The 16,499-nt window shown below is 37.1% G+C and overlaps 1 protein-coding gene across 4 annotated transcripts in view; it reads left to right on the top strand.

The window, feature by feature from the left end:
• LOC580782 (striatin-interacting protein 1 homolog) overlaps nt 1–16,409 on the top strand; it is a 31,913-nt gene extending 15,504 nt beyond the window's left edge. For 2 of the 4 annotated variants that reach the window (XM_030972890.1, XM_030972887.1), the window contains 13 exons: nt 661–745; nt 887–983; nt 1,336–1,401; nt 5,410–5,473; nt 8,460–8,531; nt 9,660–9,734; nt 10,376–10,473; nt 10,862–10,988; nt 11,120–11,220; nt 11,821–11,887; nt 12,282–12,386; nt 12,761–12,965; nt 13,473–16,409. In XM_030972890.1, the coding sequence (XP_030828750.1) occupies nt 661–745; nt 887–983; nt 1,336–1,401; nt 5,410–5,473; nt 8,460–8,531; nt 9,660–9,734; nt 10,376–10,473; nt 10,862–10,988; nt 11,120–11,220; nt 11,821–11,887; nt 12,282–12,386; nt 12,761–12,965; nt 13,473–13,744 (1,434 nt within the window). In that variant the 3' untranslated portion in view covers nt 13,745–16,409. Of the gene's footprint in view, nt 1–660; nt 843–886; nt 984–1,335; nt 1,402–5,409; nt 5,474–8,459; nt 8,532–9,659; nt 9,735–10,375; nt 10,474–10,861; nt 10,989–11,119; nt 11,221–11,820; nt 11,888–12,281; nt 12,387–12,760; nt 12,966–13,472 lie in introns of all 4 variants that reach the window. The other 2 variants (XM_030972888.1, XM_030972889.1) reach the window with 2 other exon arrangements.
• The last annotated feature ends 90 nt before the right edge of the window (nt 16,410–16,499 follow it).

Below are 16,499 nucleotides of genomic sequence, written 5' to 3'. Positions count from 1 at the left end.
TAATGGCATCACTACTGATTTTCCACACTAAACCTAGCACATAATTAGTGACAATAACAATCAGATTAAAAAATCATTTTACATCACTTACACACATGTCTTATTGGGCTGTTTAATACTGAAATGAGCTTTACTTGAACTCAGCCTGACTAGGATTAGAAACACACACACAGACAGACTGACTGACTGATCAATATCTTGCAGACATCATTTCATTTCAATTCATGCGTGTGTTGCACTCAATGATTGCTTCACAGATATCTCTTTCTTTTCTTTAGTTGATGAAACAATATTAAGGTTAAGATAAATGTTAACACTTATACATAAAAAGATTGGAATGTAATATAAACATGTTATTTCATATACTGTAGTAAAGATTAACTTATTAGGGTTGTAATAAAGAGATCATGTTGCAAAGATTGGCTGGCTGTACTGAGTACTGTAAGCCATAAACTTGTGACATGAAATTTCTGAGAATTGTATTTGAGAGCCACTTTGCTGAAAAGAAACTTTTGTAAACCCGAACCATCCACAAAATTCATGAAAGTTTAATGCATGCCAAAGTATGTGGTTTTGCCTTGGTTAGAAACTGAGTGTCTCTTTATGATATTAAAGATAATCGTTGAGGTGCTCTGACTTTGTCAATCGATTGCAAAACAGGGTTTGGTGAAACAGAATGGAATAGATGAACCTATGCCTGAGGATCCAGCCGACCAGGAGAAAGAGGATGGAAATGGGAAAGAAGATGGGAGTAATGGAAGTGATGAAGATGAGGATGGGAATGGAAAACCACCTGATACACCAAGAGAACCTAGGGTTCTACCATGGACACCTAAAGTCAGGTGAATGGGTTTTATGATCTTTAAGAATAGAAATGGGAAAGAAGATGGGAGTAATGGAAGTGATGAAGATGAGGATGGGAATGGAAAACCACCTGATACACCAAGAGAACCTAGAGTTCTACCATGGACACCTAAAGTCAGGTGAATGGGTTTTATGGGTGTTATGGGTTTTATGAAATTGAGGTGTGTGGATGGGTTGTCTAATCTTGAAGACTAAACATTTAGAATGATAGCAGTAGATGTGTTGTATGGTCAGTCTTCAAGAGTTCAAGTCCTCATGCTATCCAGTCAGTGGGAACTCCAAATAGCCTGGTATATAAAGGGTCAACTTTACTATGAAACAGTTAAAAGCATACCTAGACAGTTAAAGTGGAGTTCATGAAATTACTTCATTATCATTACTTCATTTTTAATGATTTTTCAAGATTGTAATAAAATACCTGTGTATATGTTTTGATTGTTTTGTTTTGTTTTGTTTTGTTATGTTTTACAGACAAAGAGACCTTGATAATTTCTTGGATCACACCAGGAACAAGTTTGTAGGCTATCAAGTATCATGGTGAGTGAATCCATACTGATATAAAATGCTACCCCCCCCCCCCTCTCTCTCTCACTTTGACCCCTTCCTCCCTTAGTGAATCCATAATGATATCAAATGCTACCCCCTCTCTCACTCTCTCTCCCCCCTTCCTTAATGAATCCATAATGATATCAAATGCCACTCTCTCTCCCCCCCCCCCCTTCTTAGTGAATCCATGATATCAAATGCTATCCCCTCTCTCTCTCACTCTCCCTCCCCCCTCCCTTAGTGAATCCATAATATCAAATGCTACCCCCTCTCTCTCTCTCTCTCTCACTCTCTCCCCCCCTTCTTAGTGAATCCATAATGATATCAAATGCTACCCCCTCTCTCTCTCACTCTCCCTCCCCCCCCTTAGTGAATCCATAATATCAAATGCTACCCCCCCCCTCTCTCTCTCTCTCTCTCTCTCTCTCTCTCTCTCTCTCTCTCGCTCTCTCTCTCACTCTCTCTCTCCCCACCCCTTCTTAGTGAATCCATAATGATATAAAATGCTACCCCCTCTCTCACTCTCTCTCCCCCTCCCTTAGTGAATCCATAATATCAAATGCTACCCCCCCCCCTCTCTCTTTCTCTCATTCTCTCCCCCCCCCCCTTCTTAGTGAATCCATAATATCAAATGCTACCCCCCCTCTCTCTTTCTCTCATTCTCTCCCCCCCCCCTTCTCAGTGAATCCATAATATCAAATGCTACCCCCCCCTCTCTCTTTCTCTCATTCTCTCCCCCCCCCTTCTTAGTGAATCCATAATGATATCAAATGCTACCCCCCTCTCTCTCTCTCACTCTCTCTCCCCCCCCCCCCCTTCTCAGTGAATCCATAATGATATCAAATGCTACCCCCTCTCTCTCTCTCACTCTCCTTCCCCCCTCCCTTAGTGAATCCATAATATCAAATGCTACCCCCCATCTCTCTTTCTCTCATTCTCTCCCCCCCCCTTCTTAGTGAATCCATAATGATATCAAATGCTACCCCCCTCTCTCTCTCTCACTCTCTCTCCCCCCCCCCCCTTCTCAGTGAATCCATAATGATATCAAATGCTACCCCCTCTCTCTCTCTCACTCTCCTTCCCCCCTCCCTTAGTGAATCCATAATGATATCACATGCCACATTGACAAACTAATAACAATTGCTCAACCAAGAGCAGATATAAAGACAGATTGTATTTAATTTTTAACATAAAAATCAGACTGGCTCTTTAATGATATCTGTTTTTATTCACTTCACTTTTCAGAGAGTCTACTTCACAAAAGTACAGCTTTTTACAAGTGCCTCATCCGCATCATTATCAATGTTATATTCTGCTCTCAGTTTATCTGACCAATAGATTGAATACAGTACAACTATGATGTATTTTTATGCCTCCGCCACCGAAGGTGGTGCCGGAGGCATCATGTTTTCGGGTTGTCCGTCCGTCCGTCCGTCCGTCCGTCCGTCCGTCCGTACGTCCGTCCCGTTTGACCATTATCACAATATCTCAAGAACCATTTAAGATTTAAACTTAAGACTCGGGAATAGTATTTATCACCATAGGAAGACGATCTGATTAGATTTTGGAGTACATAGGTCAAAGGTCACAGGTCACAGAGGTCAACTTATGAAATTCCTTGTATTGAGTTTGTTAGCGCGATATCTCAAGAACCATTTGAGATTTAAACTTCAAACTTAAGGATAGTATGTATCACCATAGGAAGACGATCTGATTAGATTTTGGAGCACGTATGTCAAAGGTCAAGGGTCACAGAGGTCAACTTATGAAATTCCATACATTGAGATTGTTATCATGATATCTCAAGAACCACTGGAGATTTAAACTTCAAACTTAATGATAGTGTGTATCACCATAGGAAGACAATCTGATTAGATTTTGGAGCACTTAGGTCAAAGGTCAAAGGCCACAGCGCACATTATGAATGCAAAAACAGCTTGTGATCGCGTTATCTCAAGAACCGATTGATGGATTCATGCCAAAATTAGGTCATGTTTGTTACTTGCAGAGCCAATGAACCAGGCACAGTGGAGCACCCCAATTACCGTGCGATCGACTCTCGTCCAGTAAACATCATTTGCATAAAATCAACAATTGTGTACCGATCGATGCGAAAAAAAGTAAACAAATTTCGAAGACAAATTCTTCATTACTGTGATGAATATCACCAATCAAAGCTACTAAATCGAGTATTGAATAAATTTGCAAGACACTCATGTGTATAAAAAGAGTTATTGATGCACAGAAAATGTGAAATTTAAGGGATAGTTTTGACGAACAAAAACGAAAAAAACGCAGAGCTGCCAACTAGTACGGATTTCCCGTAATTGGTACGGAAATTAACGACCATTACGGAATGTTGTCTCAAATTACGGATTTTTAAAAAAAAATGATTTTTTTTATTTTTATTTTTTTATTTTTTTATTTTTTTTTTTTTTTTTTTTTTTAATAATTTTTTTTTTTTAAATAAATTAAATATGATTTATCGTAGCGAGTGCTGTGAATAGAAGCCATTTTTCAAGATAAACTGTGTTGTGATGACCTGAAATTCAATATTTAACATCTTTGTGTGAGTAAAATCACCAAATATTTCAGATAATCATGCGTCCGCGCAGTGTTGGCGTGCCGTTTTTTTAGATTCATAGCGCCGCATAAGAAATTACTGATTTATACCCCAAATTACTGATTTTGAGCCTTGTGATTACTGATTTTCTGTTCTGGAGGTTGGCAGCTCTGAAAACGAGGTACAAAATCACCGTAAAATTCACCATTTCTTTTAGAGCGAGAAAGAATTGCCTCGTATGAACAGAAAGAAAATTTAATAATCTCAATCCTTGTGAAATATCTCTTTTCATAGTTGCTTGATAGGGTCGCAACAGAGAAAAACATACCCCAATGTCCGAATCTCATCGAACAAAAATAATCCTTCGTTGTCGCAAAATTGTTTGACCAGTCCCATACATTCAAATGTGTGTCATGTCTGAACCTCGCGTGTGCGTTGGCTATACATGTCTTGCCAGCCGACTGCACACGTGCACGCTAATGGCTCAGCTGTTTCGATCTGGCCTGCACCGGGCCTAAGACGCATGCGCAGTACATCGCTGAGATCGATGACGTCATGTTCAATGAGTTCGCTGACTACAACTTTTAAAAATGAAGCCCCATGAAAAAGAACGTTATAACCAAAAAAAATACAGCGGAGAAGCGAAAATTTCGCCCATGTATGGATTCATACCAAGTCTCTTCTTCGTGCATTGCTTGATAGGGTCACAAACTTAAAAAGTAGACGTCGTGTTTTTCGAGGGGCGAAGCTCAAAACACATTAATATCTCGAGTTTTATTCCATGGAATTTCGTATTTATTTCAATGACATCAAATTCATAATAATTTTAGTTAGCATGGAAAGTTTCATAGCGATATTGGCAGTAATAAAGGCGCAACGCGAATTTTAAGATTTGACATTCTAGCACACACATGTTCGGATTCACGCAGATGTCCGTTGGTTATTCAAATAGAACGGGCCGCTAATGATATGCAAATTGGGGTGCTCCGCCGTGCCTGGAACTGAGTAGATTCTTTGTTCATAAGGTCAAAGGTCAAAGGTCATGGGCCCATTATGTATGCAAAAATAGCTTGTGAATGCATTCTCATTAGAACTGACAGATGGATTACTATTTAACTCAGAACATCTTGCAGAGCCAATGAACTGAGTAGGTTTTATGGTCATGAGGTCAAAGATCAAAGGGTCATATATGTATATGAGAAATTGCTTGTAATCACAATATTCTGAGAACCTGTCAATGGATTACCATTGAACGTGAATTCAATTATTTTTTTTCTGTTTTGGTTTGTAAAATTGCTCTATAACGGAGGCATCATTTTCGACTGCGCGCAGTCGAATTCCATCTAGTTTTTTCTTCATTTAGTTACCTTTGTAAAATAAAAAAGGGAAAATAAATGGTTTTGTTAATGTGAAGATCTATTTAATTTTGTTGACAGTGACACAACAACTCTTGCCGGCCTTCCCCATCCCATTCATGAAGGGGTTCAGGTCCTGAAAAAAGTAAGTTTGCAGAATGTCTTCATATTAAAATTGTCAATATGATATATTGTACAGGATGTTGACTGGTAGGATGTGTAAATTTGAATCCCACCGTGGCACTAGTGTCCTTTGGCAAGACATTGATCTACATTTGCCACACTCCACCCAGGTGAAGTAAATGGGTACTGGTAGGAAGGAATTCCTTGAATGCTGTGAGATCCGAAATCGGTAGCCTAGCAGAGCCGGAGTAATATTGGAGCGCTTTGAGCACCTTGCAGGGTGGATATGTGCGCTATATAAATATCCAATATTATTATTATTATTATATGATAGTTTTTGTCTCGCCTGCGTAGCAAAAAGCGAGACATAGGCGCCGCTTTTCCGGTGACGGCGGCGGCGACGGCGACGGCGACGGCGACGGCGACGGCGTCAACATCAAAAACTTAACCTAAGGTTAAGTTTTTGAATTTTTGGTATAATTTTTAAAGTATAAGTTCTTAGTCAATGAAACTTTGACTATAGGGTAATCAAGTATCCCAATCATGTGAGTAGAATTTCAGATCACAAATTCAAGGTCAAAGGTCATTTCAGGTCAACAGACTTGGACTATGTTGTAGCATCATCATCGAAAACTTAACCTAAGGTTAAGTTTTTGAATTTTTGATATAATTTTGAAAGTATAAGTTCTTAGTCAATGAAACTTGGACTGTAGGGTTATCAAGTCTCCCCAATCATGTGAGTAGAATTTCAGGTCACTAAGTTAAGGTCAAAGGCCATTTAAGGTCAACAAACTTAGACTTTGTTGTGGCATCAACATTAAGATTTTCAAAATGCTTCTTCTTCGTTATTTTTCAACCGATTTTGATTCTGATTGTTTCATATGATAGGGCTAGGAGGGAGATTTAAAATTTCTACACAGAATCGTGAAATTCATTATCTATGCTAATTTATGCAAATTTATTCGAAATCACAAAAAAGGCTTCTTCAGTTCTTCTCCTTCATTTCTCGACCGATTTTGATTTGGTTTGCTTTATATCGTAGAGCTAACTTTGGTACACTAAACTTCTACACAGAATTTTGAAATTGTTCTCCATTAACCCTTACTGTACTGGGCTATTTTGAGCACCCACTGACTGGGGGGGGGCCTGGGAGGCCCCCCCCCCCTATGATCTCGGCCGTCGATTGTCCGATGAACACGAAAATTTGCATGTTTGTAGATATTTACGTAAGGAACAAGATGGTATAATTAGTTTTTTCCGAATATGCAAATTTTTGTCGTTAGCCTAATTAATTATGCAAAATGCGCTAATTTTATGCATTTTACCGAAAACGTGTCAAACTCCACTTTTTGAATGTTGAAACTCATTATCCATATGAAACTTCTTTTCTCACACAAAAAAGTTATTTTAATGTAATTAATAATGATAATTTATGCAAATTTTGATGCGATTTTCATTTTTCATTTTTTTTTTTGATGACATGCGCATACTAATTGTTATGTAACGCCTTACAGGTATATCCGATTTCGACGAAAATGGTATCAAAATGTGCGTAAGACTTGAGGGAAAAAAGTCATGAAACGACAATTCAAAATTCCAAGCGGTTGCGGCGCAATCTCCGAAAATGTCGAGGGGGGGGGCCTCCCAGGCCCCCCCCCAGTACAGTAAGGGTTAATTAATTATGGTAATTTATGCAAATCTATTCCAAAAATAACAAAAATTGCTTCTTTTCCCTCATTTCTTGACCGATTTTGCCTTATATCTGGTAGAGCTAAATTTGGAACAATAAACTTCTACACAGAATTGTGAGATTTGGCTCCATTGATTATTTATGGTACTTTATGCAAATGAAATGAAATTATGTCCCTTCCAGGGCATCAAATTTCTATTTTTTGACCAGTTCAAAAGTGTACCACATAAAATTTACGATATTTGTTGTTGTGAGATGCGGATGAGCGCTACGTCATTGACGTTCTGGTTTATCATACTGAATTGCGTTATGCAGGCGAGACCGCCGAGAGCGTTTCCCTTGTTTGAACTCCAAAGGAAGTTATATTTTCCCCAAGGGTTAATATTTTCATGTAGCGTACTGCTGAGGGATAATATGATCACAAGTGAAAATATAACTTGTGTGCGGTCCAAAAATGTGTCATTACACTTCCTACCAGTCAATATCTGTAACTGTTATATTAGAAAGCCTTCATTACACCTTGTTTCTTGAGCCATACAGCCTTCCACGTCAAATATGCGTGGCTAAGACAATTATGCAAACAATGGGTACACGCTAATGCGTGCAGGATTGCATAGATAGGTATGATGTAGAAATATACTCATTGGACAGGATGGTCACTATAACATCAACAAATGACCAGGGGGGTTTACAAAGATCCTAAGTTGAACTTAACTCTAAGTTGGACTTAAAAATTATGGAGAGCCATTTGTAGCCTCAAAATTAATTATTTCCAAAAGCAAAAATTGAAGTATTTTAGACTTTTAATAAATTCCACATCGAGAACTTGATAATAGAAAATATGAATGATTTGAATCAACTTTTTATGCCTTTTAAAATAACTTTTACAAAATATTTTCATAGATGCTAACGGCTTTCCATAACTGTTAAGTCCAACTTAGAGATAAGTTCAACTTAGGATCTTTGTGAAACATCCCCCAGGAGTAAAATATGCTCATTTTAATCCTCGCAATCGATATCACGTGAAGAGCGATGGACTAGTTGCAACTTTGTTTCTATAAGAGTGATCTTATATTGTTATACTTAACATGAAACCCTATCAAATAAAGCTCCCCAAAAGTGTTCAAATCATCAACGTGTTGAAAGAATACCGGGATCTATGAATGATTGTAAGTGACTTGCTTGTGCACAAATCTCTACATGGAAATCCTACTGGTAATCTACATGGTAATATTGGGGCTCATTCTTCTGTGTCAGTGTCAACATCCTAAACCATCTTATTCTCAGATTGATGTCTCTTATCTTTCTTTCTTTCTAGCATGTGTATGTGTCACTGTCTGAATTACAAGTCAAGAGAGAGGAGGAAATCAACAAGAACCCCCTTTCCAAGGTAAGATCAGATGGCTCTTCATTGGCTCATCATCAATGTGTATGGAGGTTCAATTCTTACTATGCCACCAGGTATATCTATGGTTCTAAAACATATTTAACAATATAAAAACTATCATGATCATATCAAATTTTGAATAATACCCTAAGATATAGAAGTATATTGATTTAGATTATGATGACACTTGCAAAAGATTCTACATGTATAGGGTTTGTTGTGGCAATACCATACCTGCCAACCCTTCAGAATAATCCGAAATATTCCGTTTTGAGGGATTTCTAGGACCTGAAAATCCAGAATATTCTGATTTTTTTTTTTTTTATTATTGATTTTTTTTATAATAATTTTTAAAATATTTTATTTATTTATTTTGTGCTAAAGCAAATTTAAGCTCGTTTTATAATGTGCTGCGATTTGGGAGTTCACGTATTGTGTGCATTGAATGGCTACATGATCGAGCAGCGAACTTTTATTCGCTTTTTAATACAGATTTACCGCGTATTGCCAGTTACACTGCCGCTGCAAGTGCGATTTCTTTTTTTCGAAGGCATACTGTGCTAAAAATTCTTAATTCTTATTTTCAAATGTTGGCAGGTATGCAATACCTGTATATGTACATGTGTTATGATGTTACTATAACATGTATTTGAAGGAGTAGCTGGTTTAGTTTAGTTTAGTTTAGTTTGTTTTATTATCATATCGCAGCCTCAGCTGAATTACATGACAATTCACAATTAAATTAAAAATAACATTTCATTTCAAAACAACATATTTTTATAATACAATGCATTTATAAAGGTATATACAGAATAGATACTTTGCATGTGATATAATTAATATTAGTTAATCCAAAAAACACATAAATACTTAGTTTTCTTAACCTATTTCCAGAAAATATCTTACAATGCTTGTCTGTAGTTGAAAGAGTATTCATGAATTTCATTAAAAGAAAGAAAAGAAATTTTGGATGGAATACTTTAAACCTTTATCAAGAGCCACTTCTTTTTATACTTATGTAGATACTTATTTTTTCCATATTTCATATAATAATGAAATTGTGATACAACAGTGGAAAGGATTTGGTTAAATTGTAACTACATGTATTTGTTGTTTTGATGATGTTTACAGGGAGAAGGAGATTCTGCATCATCGTCTGTTGAATCCCTCTACCAATCCATGCTACCTAATCTACCCCAGTACATGGTAAGACAGGAGCTTTTGAATTGGTTACTCACATTTCACCCTGTATAACCTACTATTCAATACAATTAATTTTGACGTCTTTACAAAAAACTGATTATATAATGTGATACTTTTAGTATATTTCATATTATGTTGTAATTTTGTCAATTATGTCAATTCTTTTTTGTGAAATGTGAAACAAAAATAAACTTGAACCTCTTTTATTACCTCAAAATATATAGACTTATATTTCTTGCAGCAGTAGGACTTTAGTAAGATTAGTGGCGATCTAGAAGCAATGCCCCCCCCCCCCCAAAAAAAAAAAGTTAAATTGAAAATTGAAAATATGGTGCAATAAACATCTGACATGGCCATGTACCTGTCTTTAAGCCTTTGGATAATGCACACTAACACCACAGGCTCTCTAACCAATCGGGAATATCTGTGAGATGATGGCCATCAGATAACACCATGTATTATGTGACCCTAGAGGGGTCACCTCATGGAGTCGCCTCATGGGGTCGCCTCATGGGGTCGCCTCATGGGGTCGCCTCATGGCCATGATGTAGCCATCACATCCAAGAATAGCACTGATTTTTATGTGGTAATCCTCATGGTGTCGGATGACATGATGTAATCTGTTGTGTTCCTCCTCGCTATAGATATCGCTTCTAAAGATCCTTCTTGCCGCAGCTCCTACTTCTAAAGCCAAGACTGAATCTATTAATATCTTGGCTGATGTTCTACCTGAAGAGATGCCGTAAGTACTCTCCATCAGACTCCTTGTGTTATTTGTATGTCCAACTGATTTGTTTTTCTAACAGAAATAGCTCTAGGTTACTTCCACACCATGGACTAGGTTCTTCGTCAGTTACAGCAGATTTTGCGCTGCTTTATGCAGGGCTGGCAGTCCTTCTTGTTCATCTCAACATGTATAGTAAGATTGAAATATCATATTGTAGAAGTATAACAATTATATCATTATTCTTGAAAAGATTTGGGGATTAACTTCAAACTTTACATCAATGTCTTTTTGGTATGTACCATCAAAGAGAATAAATGTTTCTCTTATAAAGTAGCCGAAAAACAAGCCTTTTGCTCTACCAGTAGATGTTCTTTTACGATCTCCCCTTTCTATTCTGTTTCAGAATCACTGTTCTACAAAGCATGAAGCTAGGAGTGGATGTCAACAGACATAAGGAGATTATTGTGAAGGCAATATCAGCTCTCTTACTCATCCTTCTCAAGCATTACAAGCTCAATCATGTCTATCAGGTAATCCGTCTCAAGCCCTTGTTCATAAATGATTAAGTAGTGAAGTATACCCTTTTCAAAAGGATTATTTCTTATATTTGAAAGAATTTGAGCACTCAGAATAACAATTTTGTATTCTGTTCTTATTTCAGTTTGAATTCATGAGCCAGCACCTGGTGTTTGCTAATTGCATCCCCCTTGTGCTCAAGTTCTTCAATCAAAACATCCTCTCCTATGTGGGAGCTAAGAACAGGTGAGTTTCATTATATTAATTATATTCATCATACATTAAACCTTTCCATGCCATGGATGGTAAACCCTGCCCTAGAATTAGAGTGTTGAACAATTTTTCAGAAGCTAAAATACATAGCTTCATACCATCAACAAACTTTATTATGTTGAAGCCTTGTTTTGTTATCTATTCTCTTGTAAATATGTGATATATTGTTTTTATACAAAAGTTTGAGAAAGTGGCATTGACAATATAAAAAAGCAATTATTAAAAATAGTTTATAAAACTCTTGTTTTTATTTTTTTGCTGGCATGTGACTTTGAAATATCACATTTATAAGTAGTAACAGATGGTCCAAATGTTTCCATTTGGGGTTCAAAAGATTTGTAATATATACTAGAAAAGGGAATTTTAATTAGTGTATCATGATCTGTAGCAGTTGGGGCATTCATAGATTTCATGTAAGGACTGGGGGTGGGGGGTATACTGTTGAGTACTTAATAAGTCTAGATGCGAGTGGTGAAGTAGGTGAGGTTTCACTTCCCCATGACAACACTGACATACTAATGATTTTGAAGGGTTGTATTGATACAATGTCTCAATGTGTTTTCCATTATACAGTATTCATGTGATAAACTTCCCTTCATGTGTCATTGGTGATCAAGCAGAGCTAACAGCAGAGAGTCTAGTAAGTACTACATGACAAGCTATTGCTTGAACATGTACCATATATAATAGTCATCTTGCCCCATTATGTCTTGATAGATACAATGTAGTATGATCAGAATGATAAAGAGAATGTTCTAACTAGAAGGTTGACTTTTAGGGAGATATTTTAGGACCTTTAAAATAAAGAATAGCTGGGTGTTGTGAGATGCCAACACTTCAACATTTTGAAGATCTATAATTTATTGTATTTTTATCCTTCATGTCAGTTCTGAACCAATCTACCACATTCTTAAAGTCAGATTCTGAGTCCTTACAAAATGTTTACAGAAATTTGTTTAATTTTGCATAAAATGAAATCCATACCACCACCTGTTCATACAATGAAACGATGTATTGTGTTAATTTGAATGTAGGAAGCAGGAGACAGCCAGCCATTCTGTTGGAGGAATCTCTTCTCATGTATTAACCTGCTCAGAATACTCAATAAGCTCACCAAATGGAAGCATTCAAGAACCATGGTAAGACAAGATGAGATGGAGCAGGAGTGGATTGAGTAGGATGGTGGTACCCATAATGAGAAGGCATCAACCCAGTTGTACATGCCAATAGGTGTTTAGCATCTTAGATCTTTTTTAGCAATAAAATGTGATCAGTATAATGGAACAGGCTGGAAGGTTAACTGAAAGGTTAACTGAAAGTGACAAACATTTATGCATATGTTTATATTCTTGGATGCAACGCTTGCTTTCAAGTTATCTTTATCTTTGTGTACTCCATTCACTCCCTCTAACAAAACAAAGAACTAATTACCAGCCAGTCAGTTGAGTTATTTATTGTCTTTCTACCAACTCATCAATGATTTCTTTGTTTGGTATCTTGTTATAATGTGTAGATGTTAGTAGTCTTCAAATCAGCCCCAATCTTGAAGCGCGCCCTGAAGGTCAAGCAAGCAATGATGCAGCTCTATGTGTTGAAGCTCCTGAAAGTACAGACTAAATACCTTGGTCGTCAATGGAGGAAGAGTAACATGAAGACCATGTCAGCTATTTATCAGAAGGTTCGTCACAGACTCAATGATGACTGGGCATATGGCAATGGTAAGTATGGTCATGCTCTTCTAAATCTCTACAAAAATAGCATTTTTAACTACATGACAACAAAATTCATCTTGAAAATTCCCATGACATTGATGTTTTTTCTATTTATGTATTCATTGATGCAGGCTAGGAATATGAAACCTTGCATTATCGTTTTCAGTATTTGTGAAAGTTTAAAGTCAATTAACACGGTAGCATTGCAAAACATACATGTGTGTGCAGATGTTGAGTAATAAGGAAAACTAATGAAAATGTAGAACCTGTCACAAATTCATCAGTGGTAAAGATATGCAGAAGTACCAATCCAACATAATGGAATTCCGACCGACACAACCACTTATTTGAGCGTCTTTTTCTCCCTCTACTTCCCACATTAGTTTCCTATTCTTACATATTATGAGAAGCTTTGGCGTGGTATGCACTTGTAGCTCAAAGAAAAACTTCTGCAATTGGAAGTGTTTGAGAGAATTGCTATGTTGTTATGATGGTTGTCTATCTTACCTTCAGACATGGATGCCAGACCATGGGACTTCCAAGCAGAGGAATGTGCATTAAGAGCATGTGTGGACAGATTCAACTCCAGACGATACGAACACAACAACTCGTCATGCTTACATCCAGAGCTGGCTCCGGTTGATAATAACTTACAGAGTGTACTTAGTCAGAAGGTGGAGTTGAGTGAAGAGTTCCAACGGTACTATGAGGTTTGGTTAGATAGAGAGGTCTTCTCAACACAGATCAACTGGGACCTGCTTCTTAGAGACCAGGTCTGCATATAGATATCAAAGAGCAGTTCCATAGAGGGACCAGGTCAATAGACCAGATCAACTGGTACCTGCTTCTTAAAGACCAGGTCTGCATATAGAAATCAAAGAGCAGTTCCATAGAGGGATCAGGTCTATAGACCAGATCAACTGGGATCTGCTTCTCAGAGACCAGGTCTGCATATAGACCAGGTCTATAGACTATAGGCCAGGTTTGTATGGAGAGACCACAGCAACTGGGACCTGCTTCTCAGAGACCAGGTCTGCATAAAGATATCAAAGAGCAGTTCCATAGAGGGACCAGGTCTATAGACCATAAGCCAGGTTTGTATGGAGAGACCAGACCAACTGGGTCCGTTTGGAGAGACTAGTTCTGTATGATCTGTGTATGGAGACTAGGCATCGGGGCCCATATTCATAAAACCTTATTTAGTCTAGTTGGCAACTAATTACATAGGCTATAGTACATAGATAGTTGACAACCAGGCTTAGTAATATTTTATGAATATGGGCCCTGGTGTGTATTTAGAGATCAAAGAACAGGTCCTAACATAAAGGCCAGAGACAAAATATGCAGAGACCCAAACCCAGATATAGGTCTTTCCGGACTAGACACACGATCTGTTATATAGAGTTGTGTGCAGAGACCGGACTCCAGGTCTATGTAGGGCCCAGCTGTGTAATGCTACTGATCAGGTGATGGTGATTCGTTGTGACAATATGACAGCATTAGGGCACCCCTCCTCTATCCTCCCCTAAATATTGGGGGGGGGGGGGGGAGGCAGGGGTTCATCATAGAATAAAAAGTTTAGATTTAAACAATGTCTTTGCTTAAATTACAATTCGCCTTTTTGGACACGTAGCAAAATCGTTTAAAAAAAGATGATAATAAAATAACAAATAGTGCTTATGAACCGCTTACCACCGAGTCTCTAAGCGGTAAGTGTTCCACGTGTTAAGTATCTTAGCACAAGATTGAATATCTTTTAGTTTTTAGATCTATTTAAGAACTCTAGGCCATGTTAAAACTAGACTTAAATACTAGTACTTGTAAATACAAATCTAAATCTAAATTACAATTGGAGGTTATGATGTGCTTATGTTTGGTTAAGCGTTTGATTTTGATTGTTCTTAACTATTATTCAATGGAAATTGAAAAGATTTTATATTCTTAAATACTGGAAATTTGCATTCTCGAGCATTACAGAATCTTACAGTGTTATGAAGCAATTTAAATTTTTTAAATTTTTTTATTTGTATCCAATTATTCATAATATCCCGTGGGGACAATACCAGCAGAAAAAAAATAAATCAGTCATTAGTAAAATCCTGTTAAATTCTAATGGTTCTTCTTCCCACAGACATCTTTGCCATACTACATGTATCTATTCATTTATTATAGCTTCACGTAATGTTTTTAGTGAAACGAAGTTGCTTTTAACTGATTAATTAACAATATTTATATTGACCAATGGGTAAAACATATTCCTCATGGTCACAAGTATTAAATTCAAATTTGTAGATTTATTCGGTTATATTTTATTTTATTTATATTGTTGCAATTTATTTTTAGTGTGCCATCTAGTTGCAGCTTTCTATGTCAGAGGGTCTTTTATTGTTTGAATGTATTACTAGGAAGCAGGTTGAATACATGAAGCTGGGATGAGTACAAGTTTGAAGATGAGTGAAATAAGTTTTAAAAGATAATCTGAAAATCTATTCTTTGTTGCAGTTTTATGGGTGCAGAATTAAGTTTGACTCAAAAGAACAGTGTGCTGTAATTCCTTCTACTTGGTTTGAAGCAAAATATCTCAAACAGAATAGATACCAAAAGATAGTGATTGTTTTTTGTTTTCAGGACTTGCATGAGTGTGATACAAACAACACTAGTTCTTCTTCATATTTTAATAGTTAAATACATCTGTGTATCACCCTACAAAGACATTCACTATCTGTATTTAGCCTTTTGTATTGATTATGTGGTAAGTCCAAGCTATTTTGTCCTGTAAGTTACCAACCACATCCAAAATGTTAGTGCATCTGAACATTGCATTAGGTTTAGAGGTCTATTAGACCTTCTACTCAGACCAATATAAAGTGACACATTCATTGTCAAGTATATGTTCATAACTCCTCAACACTTGGTAACATATGGCACACCTAATACATTGGACTTGACTTACTGCATGTAGTTCATTCCATAGCACATTCATATCGTTTATCAAATCATCCTTTGGCAAGATATTAACCTGCACTTGCTACTCTCCACCCAGGTGTTAAATGGGTACTCGGTAGGATGCGACCGTCATTGTTGGTCAAACAGTTTTGAGCGTCAAGTAACGCCTGGCTGGAATGCTCCCCAGGGACTGGAGATTGTGCACACAGTGTGTGCGGGCAAGCACTGAATCTAATGACCGGGGTAATAGTATATTTGTAAAGCGCTTAGAGACATCTTGTATTAAGTGCTATATAAAAATTAAATATTATTATTATCTATTATCTTGAACCTTCATGGATCCCAGTGTGTGCAAGGGTCCTTTTAAATGTGTCACACAGGCACAAAACTTTGTGACAGTATGGTGTATGGCATGGTCATATGGGCAGCTGCCAGTTTTTCTCGTTGGTTCTGTTGTCTTCATTCATATAATAGGATACTAAAAATTCTTACTTTACAAGAGGAAATTCAGTGATATCTTATCTTACAACTTTTGTTTTGTCAAGAATCATTTACAAGAAAGGAGTCTATATGATTGGGACAGATGCATGAAGA

This window comes from Strongylocentrotus purpuratus, unplaced genomic scaffold (genome assembly GCF_000002235.5).
Source record: "Strongylocentrotus purpuratus isolate Spur 01 unplaced genomic scaffold, Spur_5.0 spur5_scaffold_6, whole genome shotgun sequence".
NCBI lineage: Eukaryota > Metazoa > Echinodermata > Echinoidea > Camarodonta > Strongylocentrotidae > Strongylocentrotus > Strongylocentrotus purpuratus.
The sequence above is the reverse complement of the archived record's forward strand: the minus strand, read 5'-3'. Positions and strand labels throughout refer to the sequence as shown.